This window comes from Malaclemys terrapin, chromosome 10, assembly GCF_027887155.1.
Source record: "Malaclemys terrapin pileata isolate rMalTer1 chromosome 10, rMalTer1.hap1, whole genome shotgun sequence".
In the NCBI taxonomy this organism is placed as follows: Eukaryota; Metazoa; Chordata; order Testudines; family Emydidae; genus Malaclemys; species Malaclemys terrapin.
Window position 1 is genome coordinate 20,282,864 of NC_071514.1, and position 19,870 is coordinate 20,302,733.

General features: G+C 43.3%; 1 protein-coding gene across 6 annotated transcripts in view; it reads left to right on the top strand.

Annotated features, from left to right (window-relative positions):
* Positions 1–19,870, top strand: part of SHC4 (SHC adaptor protein 4) — a 69,540-nt gene that overhangs the window by 18,955 nt on the left and 30,715 nt on the right. For 5 of the 6 annotated variants that reach the window (XM_054040967.1, XM_054040964.1, XM_054040966.1 and 2 more), the window contains one exon: positions 9,604–9,674. In XM_054040967.1, the coding sequence (XP_053896942.1) occupies positions 9,604–9,674 (71 nt within the window). Of the gene's footprint in view, positions 1–9,603; positions 9,675–19,384; positions 19,435–19,870 lie in introns of those variants that run through there. The other variant, XM_054040969.1, reaches the window with a different exon arrangement.

The following is a 19,870-nucleotide window of genomic DNA, read 5'->3' on the forward strand; positions in this document are numbered from 1 at the left end:
TCAAGATGTTCAGGGATATAACCCCTTGCTCTGGGTGTCCTTAAACTTCTGACACTAGGCCTGGACAACAGGGGATGAATCACTCGGTAATTGCCCTGTTCTGTTAATTCCCTCTGAAGCATCTGGCACCAGCCACTATCAGAAGACAGGATACTGAGCTAGATGGACCATTGGTCTGACCTAGTATGGCTGTTCTCATGTTGCCCTGTGCAATCCTGCCTTTACTCACAGGTAATTTGTCTTACTGAAATCTGCATGAGAAAACTAATGAGAGGATCCAGGTTGTATTATCCAGGTTATATTAGGGGAGCCTGGGGGCAGGATTTGGTGTATTTCAAGTCAAATCATAGCCAACTTTATAGATGTTCCATACAACATTTTCTTGTATTATTTTAAAAATAAATAATCAAATTTACTCCCTACAAAACCATCCCAACTTGGGGATGAGCCCCCATGGAGTATGGGGGAACACTACCAACTGCTTCCTCCTCCTCCCTCAAAACTAAACAACAATTCAACACTGCCAAACACTGTAAATTGAGGATATTTTGGTTCTATATCTTTTTAAAACTCATTCTCTCATTTTGTTTCTTCTGTCATTCTGATTTCCGTTACAGTAGTAGCTGAGACTGGGGCCTCCTGGGGCAAGGCACAGGGTAGACAGTTTCCCTGCCCCAAAGAGCTCACATGCTAGAGCCCCAATCCTGCAAAGATTTAAGCACCTGCACAACTTTCCATAACTGAGTAGTTCCATTGGCTTCAGTGGGGGACTACTCAGGTGTGTAATATTATGCACAGTCTTCAGTCTTGGCAGGTTTGAGGCCAAGGTAGGCAAAGGGTGTGAGAAAAGAAAGAGTGGCCATCCTCACTTGGCAGAGGGGGATTTGAGATTAAATGATTTGCCAAAGATCACACAGTGAATCTGTGGCAGAGCCAGGAACTGAGCTCAGATCACGTGGCTTGGTGAAAACTGATAAACCCATAACGCTCTAGTAATGTAAATGCCAGGATCTTGCTAGAAGCTGGAAAATAACGGGTCACATGCAGTTTTTAGTAGCAGCAATGTTTTAATTATGCCTGCAGAGTCTCATGCAGCTAAAGCTCTGGTTTTTGAGGCTTTTTGGAGATGGAGATGGAGTCCCAAAAGCATAACTTGAGTCACTCAGAAATAGGATGGACACAAATATGTTTGGCATTTTGCCAAGCCTACCCCCAAAATAAATAAAGAAATGAAAAATCCAAGACTCTCCTGGGAAGTAGATTAACTTCAGTGACTCACTGCTTCTCAGCCTCATCTATGATTCATGAACCAGGATGTATTTTTAGCTCTTTTGCTGTGACAGGCATAGCACTAGGTGCGAGTATTTTATTATAATATCCATGGCAGAATGAATAAGAACACAGGTGTTTTGTTGAACCACCCCTGTGGGTCAAAAGCTTACAGGAGCATTGAATGAAAAGGAGCAGGCAGCAGTTGTTGTAACTGCTGACTTAGTAATTCCCATGAATAATGCTCCTGTATATCCTGTCAATAACGGCCTGGCCCAGTGGCTTATCAATTGTGGTTAGTCCTTTGTTTCAGTATTCTTCTCCCTACACGAGTAGAAGGGTGACGGGAACATGGCAGACACAGGTTCATCATCCCCTCTGAGGAAGGGAGTGACCCGTGGCAACTAAACAGCAATTTCTCTGAGATGGCTTGTAAAATATGGTGTGTGCATTACTGAATGCGGGGCAGTCCTGCTATTTGATAGCCTAGGGATTAAATTTCTCTTTCCACAGTACAGATTCAACCTGGGCAGCAGTAGCGCAAACTTTCTTGATGCTCTGGTCATGTGTTTCACCCTGATTTGGAGGTACCACTGCTAGCGATGAGTGGCAGGCGGGTAACACAAACTCTGTACATGGTCTCTGCTGTGACAGCCCAGAAGAGACGGATAGTATCCTCTCCAAGGGACAGAAGTCCATCAAATAGTCATCAATTGTTACCAACTTTAATTCCTTATTGACCACGTTTAAATTGGTACCCAGGCTCTTTATTGTAGCCAGTGGTTTCTAACAGAAAATGGTGCCGCGTAGGCCTTTGCCTCACCTGAAGCTGGTAGCTCAAAGCAGGGCTGAGCTTTGAAAGAATCTGGTTAGGGCTAGAGCCTGCGAGGGTGCCCAGTGCAGCCAGTTGGAAAATGCATTTGATTTTCCACAAAAAAATCTACAAGTGAATATTTTGTTTTCATTGAAATTCCTCACAGGTGTGGGGTTATTTTTGTTTTTTTGTTTTGGGGGGGGGGGTTTGGTCAAAAAATGAAAAGGAAAAAAAAAACGGGGGGTTTTGAATGAAAAGGTGAAAAATTGCAACAAAAAATGAATTTTTTTCTTGGGTAAATGTCCATGTAGTGAAAGCCATTTTTCATCCCAAAATGTTTTTGGATTAAAGGATTTTGACTAGCTCTAGTGCTGAGAACCACCTGTTTCCATTTGGGTTCTATACTAGTTTATATGGCTTCTTATTCTGCCCTCAGCACCGGAATATCGGCGCACCTGCATGAAGCAACCTGACTAACATCTGTCACATATGGTTCATTCTCTCTCTCTCTCTCATCCTCTCCCTAGGGGGAGAATTGTGTATGTAGTACAGTGTTTTGTTTGCTCTGTTGGGTTTTGTTTGGGGTTGGAAGGTGTTCAGAGCTTTGCAGGAGGAACTCTGCACCGTGCAAGTTGGTGAACAGGCAGTTAATGAACTTCTGGAGGAACTGAGAACCTGGGGCAGAACTGAAAGGTTCAGTGGGTCATTAGCAGCCTGATGTAGTGGTTGATCATGACATTATAAACCAGAAAACTGAAAGAAGAAGAAAGAAAGAACAAAATCAAACCTCAAACCGTCACCTTTCTGCACTGACGAAAATAGAATTTTGATCTGTGTTGCTCTGGTTATAGAGTTTTGTTGACAGTACCTGTCCCTTTCTAACAGTTAGACCAATACATAAACCAACAGGAAGGCAGTGCTGTCACTGGTTTAATCAGACTTGGTACAATGACTACTGAAGCTTGTTATTTATGGCCATGGCTTTGGGACAGTTTCCTTAGCCTTTGGCTCCACTAATAGTTCAGAGGTGCATTATTAAAAAAAAACCCAAAACAACCCAACAGTTGTATGAAGAAGCGTACCCCAACTACACCTGAGCTGTAGAGATCAGAGTTTGTTCAAGCGCACTGGGGATGGGGACCCTGCGATTGGAGCACCTCCATGTGGCATGTCCTGTGAGCGAGGCATTCCCAAACACAGGGCACCATTACCCAGAAAGGGGAGGAAGAAGCAGGGGTGGGAAACTCAGAAACTTTTTCTAGTTCAGAAGCTTCTTGTTAGAGCAATGCTGGGTACAGAAGTATTGGAATCAGAGTAGGATTGTTGGCATGCTCTTTTGCATTCAGTACAAATGTTTATGATGCTTTCTTTCCCCACACAGCCACATTATGTTTATAGTGAATTGAACTTAAGGTCAGTATTGAAATTCATATACATTGGATACAAAGCTGTTTGGTGGCAGCATAATACAGTACTGTTTTTATTAAAAGCACAAAGTGCCAATTCCTGGCTAGTTGAATCTGAAACTGACCTAAGAGTGAGTAACCTCTGTTAACTAATGAGTAAAATTGTAAAGCTTCAGCTGAATGGTTTTCATAGATTCATAGATTCTAGGACTGGAAGGGACCTCGAGAGGTCATCGAGTCCAGTCCCCTGCCCGCATGGCAGGACCAAATACTGTCTAGACCATCCCTGATAGACATTTATCTAACCTACTCTTAAATATCTCCAAAAAAGAGATTCCACAACCTCCCTAGGCAATTTATTCCAGTGTTTAACCACCCTGACAGTTAAGAACTTTTTCCTAATGTCCAACCTAGACCTCCCTTGCTGCAGTTTAAACCCATTGCTTCTTGTTCTATCCTTAGAGGCTAAGGTGAACAAGTTTTCTCCCTCCTCCTTATGACACCCTTTTAAATACCTGAAAACTGCTATCATGTCCCCTCTCAGTCTTCTCTTTTCCAAACTAAACAAACCCAATTCTTTCAGCCTTCCTTCATAGGTCATGTTCTCAAGACCTTTAATCATTCTTGTTGCTCTTCTCTGGACCCTTTCCAATTTCTCCACATCTTTTTTAAAATGCGGTGCCCAGAACTGGACACAATACTCCAGCTGAGGCCTAACCAGAGCAGAGTAGAGCGGAAGAATGACTTCTTGTGTCTTGCTCACAACACACCTGTTAATACATCCCAGAATCATGTTTGCTTTTTTTGCAACAGCATCACATTGTTGACTCATATTTAGCTTGTGGTCCACTATAACCCCTAGATCCCTTTCTGCCGTAGTCCTTCCTAGACAGTCTCTTCCCATTCTGTATGTGTGAAACTGATTTTTTCTTCCTAAGTGGAGCACTTTGCATTTGTCTTTGTTAAACTTCATCCTGTTTACCTCAGACCATTTCTCCAATTTGTCCAGATCATTTTGAGTTATGACCCTGTCCTCCAAAGCAGTTGCAATCCCTCCCAGTTTGGTATCATCCGCAAACTTAATAAGTGTACTTTCTATGCCAATATCTAAGTCGTTGATGAAGATATTGACCAGAGCCGGTCCCAAAACAGACCCCTGCGGTACCCCACTTGTTATGCCTTTCCAGCAGGATTGGGAACCATTAATAACAACTCTCTGAGTACGGTTATCCAGCCAGTTATGCATCCACCTTATAGTAGCCCCATCTAAATTGTATTTGCCTAGTTTAATTTGAAGCACAGCATTTTGCTCCCTGTCTCACTTGTTTAATCACTGCAGTCATTCAAACTAGTACTGGAAGTATTAGTTGTGTTAAGGAAAGGAAAGGCAGGAGACTTGCAGCTGTAGTTGAAGGGGTCATCAAAGTCCTATTCACATAACCTATGTTGCTACTTCCTGGCACCTCCTCCCACATGACCTTTCATCCTGCTTTTCATTGACTCTGCATCATACTGCTGTAACTAGAAGGGAAAAGGTTGCATCTTTAACGCCCCCAGCTCGGTTACACAGGAATTGTTCCTAAATCAGCTTCTGCATAAGGATGTCTAGTCCCTGCTATCCAGGAATACCCTCCCCCACCCAATATAGGGAGCCAGGGGTTTATTCTCACACCCATACCTGTTGGAAGAGTTGTTGGCCTCTCCTTTAGCGAGGAGCAATCCTCTCCAGCACATACTATCCAATCCTGTCCCTCAGACCTGAAAGAGGGACTACCGTGTATGTGCCTGACCCTGCCACACTGAAGTCAACGGGAACTTTACTATTGACCTCGGTGGGCTCAGGATCGAGCCCTAATTGCTGAACTCATGTTCTTAGCCTAGGGCTCAAATTTAATTATGGTGCTTTTCCTTGGGCAGAGTATTTCTGTAGTCAGGACAGTACGTTATCTGCATTCCCTGCTGTTCATGCTCTGTGCAGTACCCTTGATTCAGCTTTGATTCTCTCCACTGCTTTCCTTTGGCCTTTGAGTGTCTGTGACAAGTACCTCCTTATACAGCTTTGGAAATCAAGAATCAAGCTGCTATTGGCATATTCCGATGCTACATCAGCTGTTTAGCTCAAAAGTCTGCATACCAGTAACTGGCCCTCATACTTGTATCTCTTATTACAACAACCCTGAGTAAGCTAATTACTCTGGCCTATTCCGTTTACATTTTAATACTTAGCCAATTATTGTGGCATTGAAAAAGTGTTTCTTGCTTTTCAGCTGGCCCATGGTAAGGTGTATAGTAGCTCTGAGTTCCTGTGGGAGAGACCACAGTCCCCATGGGCCCCTGAGAAAGGCCTGTCTCCTCAGCAAATGCCCTCACCCTGGCAGTAGATGGTTTGATTGTTTTTGAGGACTGGAGCTATCAACAGTATTGAGGTCCTAGACAGTGAAGTGGCCTTTTAAGTATCCTAGGCCATGACCATTTATAGCATGGAAATAAGGACCAAGACATCAAATTACACTGAACCTGTATAGAAAACAGTGTTAAGAGACCAGAGCTCCAGGGCAACATGCTCTCGGTAACCTATGAAGCCGTGTGGTTCTGCTGCAGCATTCTTCTCTAGCTACAGTTTTCTCAGGGCTGATGCTTTCAAGCCTAAATAAATTGCATTGCCAGCATTATCATTAATAAGTGATCATCAGCAAGGATGGGATGTAGTCTCTTAGCCAGTTGGAAATGGTGGGACGTGACTCTGGGAATGCTGCTTTTATTCAAGACAAGGGTCAACAAGACCTTGCACATTGTCCTGACAATTTTTAGACTTTTGACTTTGACAATTTGTGGCCTCACAATGATGGCAAACTCTTCTTCAAGCATAACCACTCTACCTTGCCAGGGTTTAACATCTGCCAGCCCTTCTTCACCTGGCTGCTGATCTCAGCCAGTCACCGAGGAACTGGGGGAAAGCACATTTCCAAGATTTAACTTTGAATTGGTGTAGAAGTGGCACAGTTCATTGTAATTTCTAAAGGTGCCCCTGCCCCAGGCTGTTCAAGTAGGCATCCTTTCTTCTAGCTAGGATTTTAACTACTTTCTTAACCCAGGAGCATTGGTGTTGAAAGTTTCATATGCAAAAGTGTATTCTACCATGGGAAAGAATATATAGAATATTATAACTTATACTTCAAGGTATTTTATTACACCACTAGGGTTAGGATGTCATACTCATAAGGGCTTGATCCCACTCCTTCTGACTCCCAAAACACTTACACCAGATGCTAGGCTTGCTAATCCCATGCCTATGCCGTATTTTAAAATAAAAAGGGGGAAGCCGGTAGAATGCTGGCCTGTGCAAACCTTCAGCAGTCTCAGACTCCAACCAAACTCCTTCCGTACCCAAGGTGGCTATTTCATGGAGCCAGTGCTTCTACCTCCACTTCCAAACTGAGTCAGTCAGTCATTCTTCATTTCAGAGTTAACTCAGGTGATTTGCACCTGGGTTTAGCCTAGTCTGGGTCTGAGCTGCCACAATGCAAAGCCCTACCAGAGTTACTCCATCCTTCCGACGACTGCGCTCCCGTCAGAGTATCACTAGGCCTTCTGAGGACATATTCCATGGTTCCCTGTGGTACAGTAAGCTGAGTGGCTCAATTGTTCTTTCACAGTGAATTGTGGGAGAATTTGCCTGTCCTTCTGGGCACATGAAGGAATTGTGGGAAGGCAGTGGACGACTATTGATACTCAGGTGAGTGAGCCTGCATCCTCACTGCAAAGTGGTTACCAGCCTGAGTGAAAGCAGAACCTGGGCTCTAGCCCACTCCCCCATCCATGCCAGCTAGCCCAGTTTGTAAGCACCAGTAAACTCAGGTGAGAGGGTTTTGTTGGGGGGGGGGGCACATGAGGGTAGTTAGGGCAACACTTGGCTAAGACCCCAGCCCTACCTATGTACTTGGGTGGCTAGTCCATCCCACTGCTCATGCCACGGCAACTACACTTCTATGGGTAGTGCACTACTCAATCAGTGCTAGTGTGGGTATGTCTATCTGAACTAGAAGTGACACCTCCAGCTCCAGTGTAGACCGATCCTAAATCAAAAGCATCACACTTTTTATTTTCTAGGGCAGTCTCTTTGGCTTTATTTAGCAGGGGTTCCAGTCTCCTTTAAGTCCCTTTTTGATTGCTCCACAGGTCTCTTCTTCAGCACAAGTTCCTGAATACTGGGGCACAGCCTTCCATTTCCCTCCCATTCTCTTTGGCCAGCTTCTCCTGCATCCTGGCCACTATCTTCTTTCTACACTTTCCCCTGCTCTTTCCCCCCTGAGATTTGGAGATTCAACCTTTATTGATCGTGTATCTTCAGGTCACTCATGGACAGTCAACAAATCAGGGAACTGAGGAAGTTGCCATATTAATGCATTTCCTCTACCCAGGTTTTAAGTAAGGAGTCATCTTTTGTGAATAAGATCAGCTCCAGTCAGGGTAATTTATTGCAAAAACCTAGTATTGATTTTTTTTCATCTTTGCTTAGAGTAGCTTCCCACGCATCTGTTCAGGATGCAAGGGTGAACTTACTCATCATCATATGATCTCAGCATATGACTCACTCCCTCCTCTGAATCTTTCGTTTCATCCAGGGTAGCAGAGTGTCGCCAGCCAGTTCACTGAATTTCTGTTCCTAAGAGAAAATGGAGTTTAAAATCTGTGCATGTAAACAGACTTTTACAATGCTTTTCTGAGCAGCACACTTAGCTACTCCCTTTGTGAAAGCTAACTAATGAGAAGGGAACACAAGATTCTCCATAAATGCTGCAATGTATAACTCAGATTTTTATCTCTTTAATTTTTAAATCACAGCCCTACAGGACAAAAGAACACAGTTCCAACAGCAGAAATACCACTTTGTACAGTTAAAAAACAGAACAAAACACGGGTACACTAAAAATATTTCTGTAACAGTAATTTCAGAAATCCTTAGGCTAGTTTCAGCTGTAGCTTCTGTGAGAATATTCCATAATCTCCTTACCATAGTTCTATTTATTCACCAAACAGAGGCTTTAAATCAGGAAAAGACAGCCGTGGCTAACTCACCAGAAGAACTTGCATCTGTACTGTATTTGCCTTTTTTTTTTTTTTTTTGTCCCTGCTGCTGCCTGATTGCATACTTCCGGTTCCTAATGAGGTGTGTGGTTGACTGGTCAGTTTGTAACTCCGGTGTTTAGAACTCTAAGGTTCTACTGTACATGTTTTGGGGTGATGTAATATCAGTCGGTGGCTTTGACTTGCATATTGTACTGAGATAGAAATGTCCATAGGTTCATATGTCACCACCAAAGGAATCCCTAGGCTAACACATCCCGAAATTCCACATAGGTTCTGACTGACACAGTTCTTTGTTTCATCCCCATCCCTGTACAAAGCCCATGTGAATGAGTGTTGTTGCAGGAAATCAAGTGTGTACTGTAGATTGGAGGGACAGAATTCATCCACTGATTCCAGGGCAGGCTGGGTGCTCCGTGATACAGTCCCTCCACACATGTTGCTGTGGACTGGAATAGCAGCCACTGCTCTTCCAACCCCCTATACAGGGGTACGGACCCAAAGGACCCTCCTCTTGCACCCACCAATACTTCCCTCCTTGAAGTCCTATTTGGAGTGACATGCAGTGCCCTCCCTTCCTGGACACTCTGCGGGATGCTCCTAAGGCATATGGCCCTTCTGCTAATGCATAAATGTCACCACTGCCTCTCACACATCCCTCATGGTTCAATGGTAAACCTAGTGGACTGGCACAAACTGAAACAAGATAACCAATGATAAGTAGGGTTGGGGAGAGGGAGGTGGTTAGATTTTTGTGTGTGTTAATTGCCTGGCCTCCTTTTAACATTATGTTGTTTGCAATCATTGTTTAGTCAATTACATTATTCAATCAAATAAAATATATATTGTTGAGCAGATTTGAAAATGGTTGTACAAATGTTTCTATATCTATTTAATGTCCTTAAAGGGCCAAAATTATGTCTGCACCTAGTTGTGAACCTCTTTCTGTTTTTTCAAGGTGCTCTTTTAAATAGCTGTGATTTTTTTTTTATTTTTTATTTTTTTTGCTCTCCATTTCTACTCTAGTACATGGGCTGTATTGAAGTGTTGCAGTCAATGAGGTCTCTGGACTTTGGCACCAGGACACAAGTCACCAGGTAAGTGGTGGGTGACTGACATCCAGCTTAATACAAAACCTAACTGTTAATTTCTATACAAAGCCTTAGATGTGGGTTTTCTCTGCAGACTCCTGTTTTTTCTCGGGTGGTGATCTAAAATGTCTGATGATCACAATAGGCTGTGTCTGCACTAGAAAATAAACTGTGTTCACCCCCCACCACCACCACCACACAGGGCCCCCATCCTGAGGTCTCGCCTCTTTCATGCTTGGTTTTGGATGCAGATGGGACCAAAATGTGTTCAACATCCAATATGGAACGTTTGATTGGTCCCTTGTTCTAGCAAGGGCCCAGTCTTGAATTCTTTATTAGGTGTAGCATTGCTTGGCCCAGTTTACACCAGCAGCTAAGCAGGGCTGAATGTGGAGTCTGAGAAGAGGTAGGCTGGACAATGGGTATGAAACATGGTCCATTTTCTAGTGCACAGCAGGCCTTTGTTTCCAGGCTTCAGATCAGCAAACGTTTGTTCCCAGATACTAAACCTCTGGGTTTGGCCAATAATAAAAAAAACCCATGTTATCACTCATCAGGGTTCGGTAGAGTTCCCTCAGGGCTGTTTAAATGTGAAATACTTTGTGTTCTATTATCTTTGTAAGTTTGTAACTTCCTCTGCAGATCAAGTGAATGGGTGTTGATATTCAGTCTTCTGGAGTGAGGCATTACAGTGTTTTTAAAAAGATACTGTGACAGGACTGGGAAGGCCCAGAATTTCCTTTCCTTTATTTTTCTTTTACCTATCTGCGAAGTCCATGTTACTCTATATTTGTGTGTGAGTGCACATGTTTGAGGTTCAAAATAAATGCTACTTTTCCCTTTCAAAAGAAACTCCTTATCGGGAAGCAGCGTGGCTTGTGAAAAGCCCTTTAACAGCTGGGGCTAGATTCTGTGCTGCCCCATGCAGGAGGCACAGCCTAGGTGTGTGCAGACAGGGAGCTCTATGCCCAACCAACCTTTGCCCCTCTAAGATTCTGGGCTGGTGCAAAGGCCAGCTGCCCATGAGCTGCTCTCCAGCCACAATCGCCAGAATATTCTGGCAGTGCCCCAGACATGGTCCCTCCCATCCCAAGCCATTCCACAATCCGGTTTATGTTGGGGAGTCAGGGAACATGAGTTAAGCCTCCAGCTTGCACAGGGCTGAGAAGGGATGGGAACATGGAAGAAAAAGTTTATAATAATCCCCTGGAAGCTTAAAACAAGATTAAGGAAAGGGGACTTGAAAAATTACAAAAACTGTTTGAATTGGGCCAATCTATCTAATAAGTGAAGTTGCTAATGTTGATATTGATTCTCTTGATAAGATGTTGCATCATTTTGAAATGAGGCTTCGGTACAAAGCAGAATGTTGGAGGTGAGCCTCTGCCTTTGAAAAATAAATTAAAACCCTCCTCCTCATGTTCCCACCATGTCTCTGCATTTAGGGCAGCGACGAAGCTCCTCCGCTCCTGTCTGTTTCTGGCAAGTCTTTCAATGGTTCCCTAGCTGTGCCCTAGGTTTTTCAGCTCAGTTTCCACAGTTATTCACCCTATTGTTTTCGGGCGGTCTCATTTTCACTTGCCTTCAGGTGTCCGTCTTATTGCTACTCTGGGGATGGAATCAGTTTCCATCCGAAGCACATGGCCGATCTCTCTCCAATGCCTCCTGGCAACGATGGTGCTCAGATTCTCTTGGCTGCATTGTGTCAACAGATCTTGGTTTGAGATTGGTCCAAAAGATACGGAGGATTTTTCTGAGGCAGGTTGTATGAAATGAAGACAATTTGGTCATGTCATATTTTCTCATTCCCCAGCATTCTGCACTATAAAGTAGCTCTGATAAATCTTGAGTTTGGTTTTGGATTTTGATGATTTCATAGAATCATAGGGTTGGAAGGGACCTCAAGAGGTCATCTAGTCCAACCCCCTGCTGAAAGCAGGACCGATCCCCAGACAGATTGTTGCCCCAGATCCCTAAATGGACCCCTCAAGGATTGAACTCTCAACCCTGGGTTTAGCAGGCCAATGCTCAAACCACTGAGCTATCCCTCCCCCCACCTGACTGTATTTAAGCTCCTGAAGGTGTTCCTGGCTTTAGTGATTTTGTTCCGGATGTCCTGGCTTGTTCCACCGTCCTGGCTGATGGTGCTGCCCAAGTATGTGAATGTTTCTACATTGGTGAGAACATAATCCTTTATCTGAACTGCTGATAGTGAGGCAATATTAAAGGTCATGATATGTCTTATTGCGGTTGATTTTCAGTCCAATTTGCTGGCTGAATGCATTGAATTGAGTTGTTTTTTCTTGTACAATGGTGTTGGGTACGTGATAGGAGAGCGACATCATCTGCGAAGTTTAGGTCTTCAAGGGATGAGAAGTGTATCCATTTAATGCCTCTTGGCATGTCTTCTGTTGTATGCTGCATTACCCAGTCAATGACAATGTTGAAGAGGATTGCAGACATGACACACCCCTGATATACTCCTGTTTTTACTTCAAAACTGAGCTCACTGTAATCAACACTGCATGTAAAGTTGAAATAAGGGATTCCATATGCCCACAGAATGCACCACAGGCTGGTCCTGTGAATCCTATCAAAAGCCTTCTCAAAGTCTATGAAGTTTATGTAGAGCTGCTGTTGCCATTCTAAGCCTTGTTCTGTTATGTTTCGTAGAGTGAAGATCTAGTCTGTGCATCCACACCCTTTCCGAAAACCGGCTTGCTCTTTTCTGAGAATGCTATCAACTGCCTCTGATATACGCTGGACTATGATCTTACACCATATTTTGCTTGGCACAGATAGAAGTGTGATACCACACCAGTTATTACAATCACTGAGAGTTCCTTTCTTTGATATCTTCACTATAACCTCATTGGTCCACTCATCTGGCACTTTTTCCCTTTCCCAGACTGATGTAAATAGAGGGGCCAGGATAGATGCTGCTAACTGAGGATTTACCTTGAATAATTCTGCATTTAAGTTATCCTTGCCAGGAACTTTCCCATTTTTTTTAAGGATTTGATGGCTTGAATGATCTCTTCCTCAGTTGGGGTGTCTGTGTTGACATCAAGATCTTCTTCTGCCTCCTGGATGTTTGCTTCCTCTTTAGGTGGCTCCCTGGTCAGCAATTCTTTGAAATGCTCTGTCCAGCATATTTCTTGTTTGTTAGTAGGTGGCCTTGTTTGTCCCTGATGAGAGTGTTTGTTGGTGTCTGCCGTTTACCACTGATAAACCAAATAATTTTGTAGACAGTTCCGTGTTCACCACAAGCAGCTGCATCCTCTGCTTGTGTTGCCAGATTATCAATATAATGTCGTTTGTCCACTCTCACAAGGTGTTTGACCTCCTGGTGTGCCTTGCTATTCTCCTCGTGGTATTTATCCTTTAGCATCTGGGATTTTGTGTCTAAAACTTTTTTCTTCAGGGCTTGTTTAGTTTCTATGGTGTTCCATGTGCTGGGTGTAATTCACTCCTTCCATCTCTTCTGACTGTATCCTAGTCAGGCTTCACTGCTCTGTTTATAAATTGCTGGTTACTTTGTCCCACTTCTTGTTGATCTCCTCATCTGCATTCCCCTCCTCTTCATCAAGGTCTGCAAGGGCCCAAAACCTGTTCTTTAACTGCAGAACAAAGGCTTTCTGTATTTCAGGGGACTTTAGCTTGTCAATGTCATAAAGTCTATGTCCCATACTTCTCAGTTTTAGCTTGATGGAGGTTGTCACAAGATGATGGTCACTGCCAATATCTGCACCTCTTCTCACTTTCACATCTGTCCGTGAGCATTGCCATTTGCCATTGATCATATGGTTAATCTGGTTCTTATCTCTGCCATTTGGAGATCACCATGTCACCTTGTAGATTTCCTGGTGTTGAAATAGGGTTCTGCCGATAACTAGGTCATTCATATTACAGAAATCAACAAGCCTCTCTCCATTTTCATTCATGGTGCCACACCCATGCCTTCCCATTGCTCTGTTGTTGTTTGTGTTGTCCTTACCGACTTTGATAAGATCTCCCATGATGATAGTTAGGTCATGGTGTGGTACTCTCTCTAACGCCGCCTATGGTGTAAGGTAGAATTTGTCCTTTACTACTTCATCACTGTCATTTTTCAGAGCATAGCACCTAATCAGGGTGATGATATTCTATTTCCCTTTCAGTCTGGCTCTCATAAATCTGATGCTGATGGACCTCCATTCCCATCTTCAAAAGGATGGCAACACCCTCATGGTGTTGTCCATCATTCCATCCCGAACACAGCAAAGTTTCTCCCGAGGCTGTTAATCTTCCTGATCCCGTCCATCTGCTCTCGCTGACACCCAGGCTGTTTAAGCTGTAGCGTTTCATCTCTGCTGTGACCTAAGCTAGCTTCCCTGTTTCATATATTGTCCGTCCATTCCAAAGACCAAGTTTGGTTTTTGTCTTGGTGTTAAGTCTATCATTAAAGCTCCTGTGTACCATGTTTTAATGCAGCCTTGATTTGTGTATACTTGAAATTAGAAGCTGTTTGCACTTATCAACTTATGCACACAACCAGCCCAGTTCCTGGCTTTGTATATTAAAAAAAAGCTATTGTGTTATTAATACAATTCCCTAGCACTAATTATTCACAGATCAAAAAAGTAGGTGCCATTCTATTGGCACATGGAAGTCAGTATTTAGCTTTCAGACCAATAAATTGTCTTCTTTAGTAGCTCTAGTTTCAGAGTAGCAGCCGTGTTAGTCTGTATCCGCAAAAAGAACAGGAGTACTTGTGGCACCTTAGAGAATAACAAATTTATTAGAGCATAAGCTTTCGTGGGCTACTGCCCACTGCTTCGGATGCATATAGAGTGGAACATATATTGAGGAGATATATATACGCACAGACAGACAGCATGAACCTCTAAGGTGCCACAAGTACTCCTGTTTTTTTTAGTAGCTCTAGAAGCCAAAAAGTGAGGTTATCTCACAACTGCATGCCATGGAGTATGTCATTACACTTACAAAATAGAGCTCTTGATGGATTGTTTGGAAAATAATGAGCAATTAATTGTTTAAAGGAAATTCACCAAGTCCAATTTGGCCCAAACTTTAGGTTTTGTAAACATGAGCAATGTTAAAACTTAGCAATACAAATGTTTCCATAACTTTAAAAAAGTCCAGTGAGAACATTTTTAAAAAATAAAACAGCCCCTTGCAGTGTGTGTGAAAGAGAAGTGCAAACCTAAAACATGTTTGCAACCCTAATGCTGGCCTAGTGTAGCAGAATTTGAAGTTCAATAGTTTAGCATCTGACTAGAAGCAAACATAAAACTGATTAGTCTATTCTCCTCCTCCTAGCTGAGAAACTAGTATAAATAACATACAAAAATATTGGCTATTTTAAGTGTTTTCAGCTTTAATAATCTAAGGTATCTGCAACATGGGAAAATAGATTGGATTTTTTCTACCTTGATAGCATTCCTCTACACAAAGGGGCATTTTTCAAAATTGGGCAAATACAGCCCCTGAATGTGTGTCTAAAGCTTCATCTACACTACAAGCTGGAGGTGAGTCCCTGCTCATCTCCATGTATTCTCACTAATGCTCACTAAGCTAGTGCGAATATAACTAGCAGTGTATCTAGCGCACAGAGCAGCTGTGGAGGCATAACTGAGTACGTACCCACTACCTATTACACTCTCCTTCTTCCTGTACTGCAGCTTAACTCTTTGCTGAAACATAGGCTAGAGCTCTGTCTTTTCAGAAAGTTAAACCTCAGGGCTATTGTATATAAAGCCCTGCGGGTAGGCGTTAATAGATCCCAGACAGTTTGAGAGAGGGAACCATACAGTTTCTTTACAATCAAATATTTAATACACAAAACACATTGTAAATAGTATTTGGAATCATTTACGAAGAACGTCTCAAATAAAATCTATAAGGTACCAAATCTACTGTTTATTATATAGACTTTCCCACTTTGCTTTTGTTACATATATTTACATGGAAGGTTTCACCATAACATTTATACTTCTCTACTTAAACACACACAGACACATTCCCATATGATCTTCTTTCAGAGATGAAGTCTCAGTTTCTCTAACGTGGCCTTGATATGTTGGGTGTGTCACTTGGACTCTTCAGAGCTTGAGAAGAATGGCAGCATTTCTGTTCTTTTCCAAACACTTCTTCAGGGGCTTTCCGCAAAGAAAAGTCTGGGGATCCTTACAGCTAGCATGGGGATAACAAGATGACTGGTCTCCTCAGTTGTTGTAAAATAGGAACTGTAGCCTGTATCCAGACAGGTACGGTACTGGGACCTCGCCCCCACAGCAGACAACATCCCTTGGTCTTGCATGCTGCTAAGTCTACAGGACTGTCTTTAACTTCTGTATTTATAAACTTTCCCTGTGGTGAGCTCTAACTGGCTCAGCTGTCAGTGAATTTGTGGAAGTTGCAAGACTCCTTGCCCTTAGTGAAAACTCTCTGCCCAGCTTCAGAAACAGCTGCTGAACATGCCCAGTAACTGCCACACCCTATGTCTGGATGTCTCTGGACCCTTCTAGTCAAGTTGCCCTGCTCTGCAGACACAGAATATTCTGCTAAAATCCACGTCTCTTCCCCACTGCTTCACTCCCTTTCTTTGGACTTAAAATTCCCACCCCTTCTTCCCCCGGAACACACACACACACACACACACACACACACACACACACACACACACACACACACACACACACACACACACACACACACACACACACACACACACACACACAAATATGCTGCAGTAAAAATATGTGGCTTACAGTTTCAGGCACAAAGGAGCAGGAATTGTCTTTATCCTGCGCTGGTCATTCCATTTGTGCTGATCAGTAATAATGAATGCACCAGATGGGCGGCACTAGGTGATGTAGAATTTCTATATAGGTGTGCTATGGAGTGTTATTCCCTGCAGATTTTGCCTGTGCAAAGCCTATTTACTCAGACTTTGTGCAGGAAGAGCGGATTTCATGCTAGACATTTTTGTATGGTTTTTTTAATATTCCTCAGAGCCAGGTGAAGGAAAGATCCTGGGGTCAGAGGCAACAATGAGTCAGACAGAGAGAGGCAAACCGGCTAAGTAGCTGTGCAGCTCCCAGCTGAGCAGTATTGGTGTGCTCTCTGCTGAGTCTGGCTGGGCTGGACTGACTTCCATGGCAGAAGGTGCAAGGATTCCGGAGTGGGAGGAGGACAAAGATCTCTCCTGGGTGGTTGGCAGGATCAGTCTGTCTGTGTGCAGGTGGGATCTGACTGGGGGAGAAGAATGTGAAGGTGAAATCCTCGCCCCTGCTCAGGCCCCTTTGTGCCCCCTGAAAGAGCCAGAATGGTATAGAGGGGCCCTGATCCTGCTCTACATGGCTGGGGGAAGATTCCCCACGCACAGGAACTGTGGAGACAGTTGTAAGGCTGCCTCCCAAGGACCCCGTCACAACCCTGGCATAGGGTGTGGGGCTGAGGGTAACAGAGATGTGTCCAGGCTGTGGCCACAGTACTTAGTATTACAGTCCCTGTGGCAGCTCTGGAAGGCTGCAGTAACTCAGACAGGTCCCCAAGGCTTGATTAAATTATAGCAGGAACCTCTCCAGCTCTGAGAGCAGGCCAGAATCGGGACAGTGCAGCGGTGTCTTAAAGCCACTTTCTCCCTTCCTCTCCCCGGACTAAGAGTTCTGTGCAGGATTCTCTTAGGGTGTATCTGTGTTGCATCTGGGAATTGTGATTCCCAGCTTGGCAAGATGTACACAAGATAGCTCTGCTCAAGCTAGCATGCTAAACATAGCAATGTGGCCTCAGCAGCACAAGCAGTGCCTCGGGGTTAACCACCCATGTACAATCCCACCCAGCACCCCCAGATACATACATTGTCCATTGGCCATGTTGCCCGTGCCACTGCGGCCACGTTGCTACATTTAGGTGTTAGCACCAGATGAGCTAGCACATGTACATCTACCTCAGCTGGGAATTGCACTTCCCAGCTGCTCTGCAGACATGCCCTTAGAGGCATATCTCACCCTAAGACTGTGTAGAAAGGAGACCTAGACTGGAAAAAAGAATCTGGAGATCCTCTGCTTTTTGTTGGATCCTGGTTAGCTTTATTCTTCCCTGAATCTGCTGCATTTAAGCCTTGTCTCTCCACAGAAGTTGCGCAAGCTTAATTTATGTAGGTTTTTAGTCCTGTTTAGTTAGACTGGTACAGATATGCTTATTTCAGTCTGAGTGACTTATTTCTATGTAGCTTAAACCTGTTCCTAATTGACGTAAGCTAAATATTGATTAAAGTGTCCATGTTCCCTTTTTCATCAGCTTAGCTAAATCAATTTTATATCACACCTTTAGTTAAACAAGGGCTTGTCTATATGCAAATTGCCCTAGCTGCTCATTTACTAAGTGAACACGTGCATGCTGTGAGACTGGACTTTCATGCTTCACTTCTTTTTCTATCGGTGCATGTTCTACTCTGCATCAAGGTCAGCATATATCCTAGAGGCTTGAACTTGCTTTCAGAAGCTGACTGAATTCATTGCACACAACAAGGCTAACATTCCATATGGTATGTTCTAAGGGACTGCAGGGTATCGTGGATGACTTATTTAGTTCCACTGAAATTAACAGAGCAAGTCATGTGCCTTATGCCTGAAAGGACAGGATATGGGGTAGATGTTATCACTTTCTTGGAAGGTTAGAAACAGGATGATTTATCGTAGTATTGATGTATACTCCAAACCATAAATCTCTTGGCCTGTTTGAAAAATGAAAAAATGTCTAACGCATTCAGATGACCTCTCACGCTCCTCAAAATGTTATGTATATTTGTGCTCTAAAATTATATTTAGATTGCACACTTAAACCAAAAAAGTAATAGAGGGGTTTTGCCCCTTGCTTCTTTTTGGTGCTTACCCTATAAGGGTTTTAGTGCATGTTGTTCTCTAGGGCAAAATGCTTTCCCCAATGGAGATTAGAATTGCGCTCAAATCAAGTTATTTGGATCCAGAATGCAAACACCCCCGAAGTTCAGCATTGTTTACAATGGGTTTTTAGTTCTTCCCATTATAAAAATACGGGCTGTGTGCAAATTGTGTCTGTCGCTGAATCACCTCAAAGGTCCAAAAGTGTTCAGATCCACGGTTTTAGTTTATGGCCCCACTCTGTGGAAAGTGAATAATCTTTGTCATTTGTTCACATGAACCAGTTGCCCCCTCTTTGTTGTACTATAAATATGCATTTGCATGGTTTCACTGAGCCCTCTGGCTAGTTCCCTGTTACGCATCTCCTAGCTCACACTCATAAATCACTCATTATTAGAAATTATACTTGGACATTTATGGGAAGAAGGGAAGAGATTCTGGATCTTGGATTGCTACATTAACTTGTAAACTTGAAAATGGTCAGGCAACATTGTTAGGGCTAAGGGCATCTGCAGTGGGGTGACAGGGATGGCTGGCTAAATAAGGCTGACTTTGTTTGGATGATTACTTTCTACTTTGTTGAGCCACACAATCCCTTTCTGTTAGATGGCGTAGGCAGGCCTTTAGATGCTTAAAAGCAAATTTCAACAGCATTCTTATTCACTTACATCAGCCCACGTCTCTTCTTCTACTCTCGTTTGGGGAAACAATAAACAAAGTGGTCTACTGTTATTGTGAGTTCTTCCCTTTAAATTAAAAGAAAAAAAATGATTAAAACTGCAACAAGTTTTCTTCTAGAGAGTCAAACTCCAGAGAACAAGTCCCACACAGCTTGGAAGTTGCCTTCCACCCAACAGGTTTGTAGCAACCAGCTAGCACAAACTTTTTGTTGTTAAGCTTCCTAGAAATTCAGACTCCTTCAATCCAGCAGACAGCAGAGCTGCTGAAACCCCAGGATTTGTAGAACAGCGTTTCTCATCCTTTTCAGGTTGGCTACCCCAAAAAAAATATTTCCACAACCACCTTATATTTATTAGAAAAGGTGAGAGTTAAAAACATATCAATGATAAGCCTATTGAGTTGATTTGTGTGTGTGTTTTGAGAGGTTGATAGAGAATATTTAACCTGGAAGGGTAAGGGTGTGTGGAGAGTTGGGAACAAGATTGTCTTTGCTTTTGACTTTAATAAAATTTTCAATCCCTCTCAACCCCTCGGTTGCCTTTCATGACCCACCAGTTGAAGAAAAACTGCAGTAGAGTCTAGAGTGGAATCGCATCGTTTCATTCTGAATGT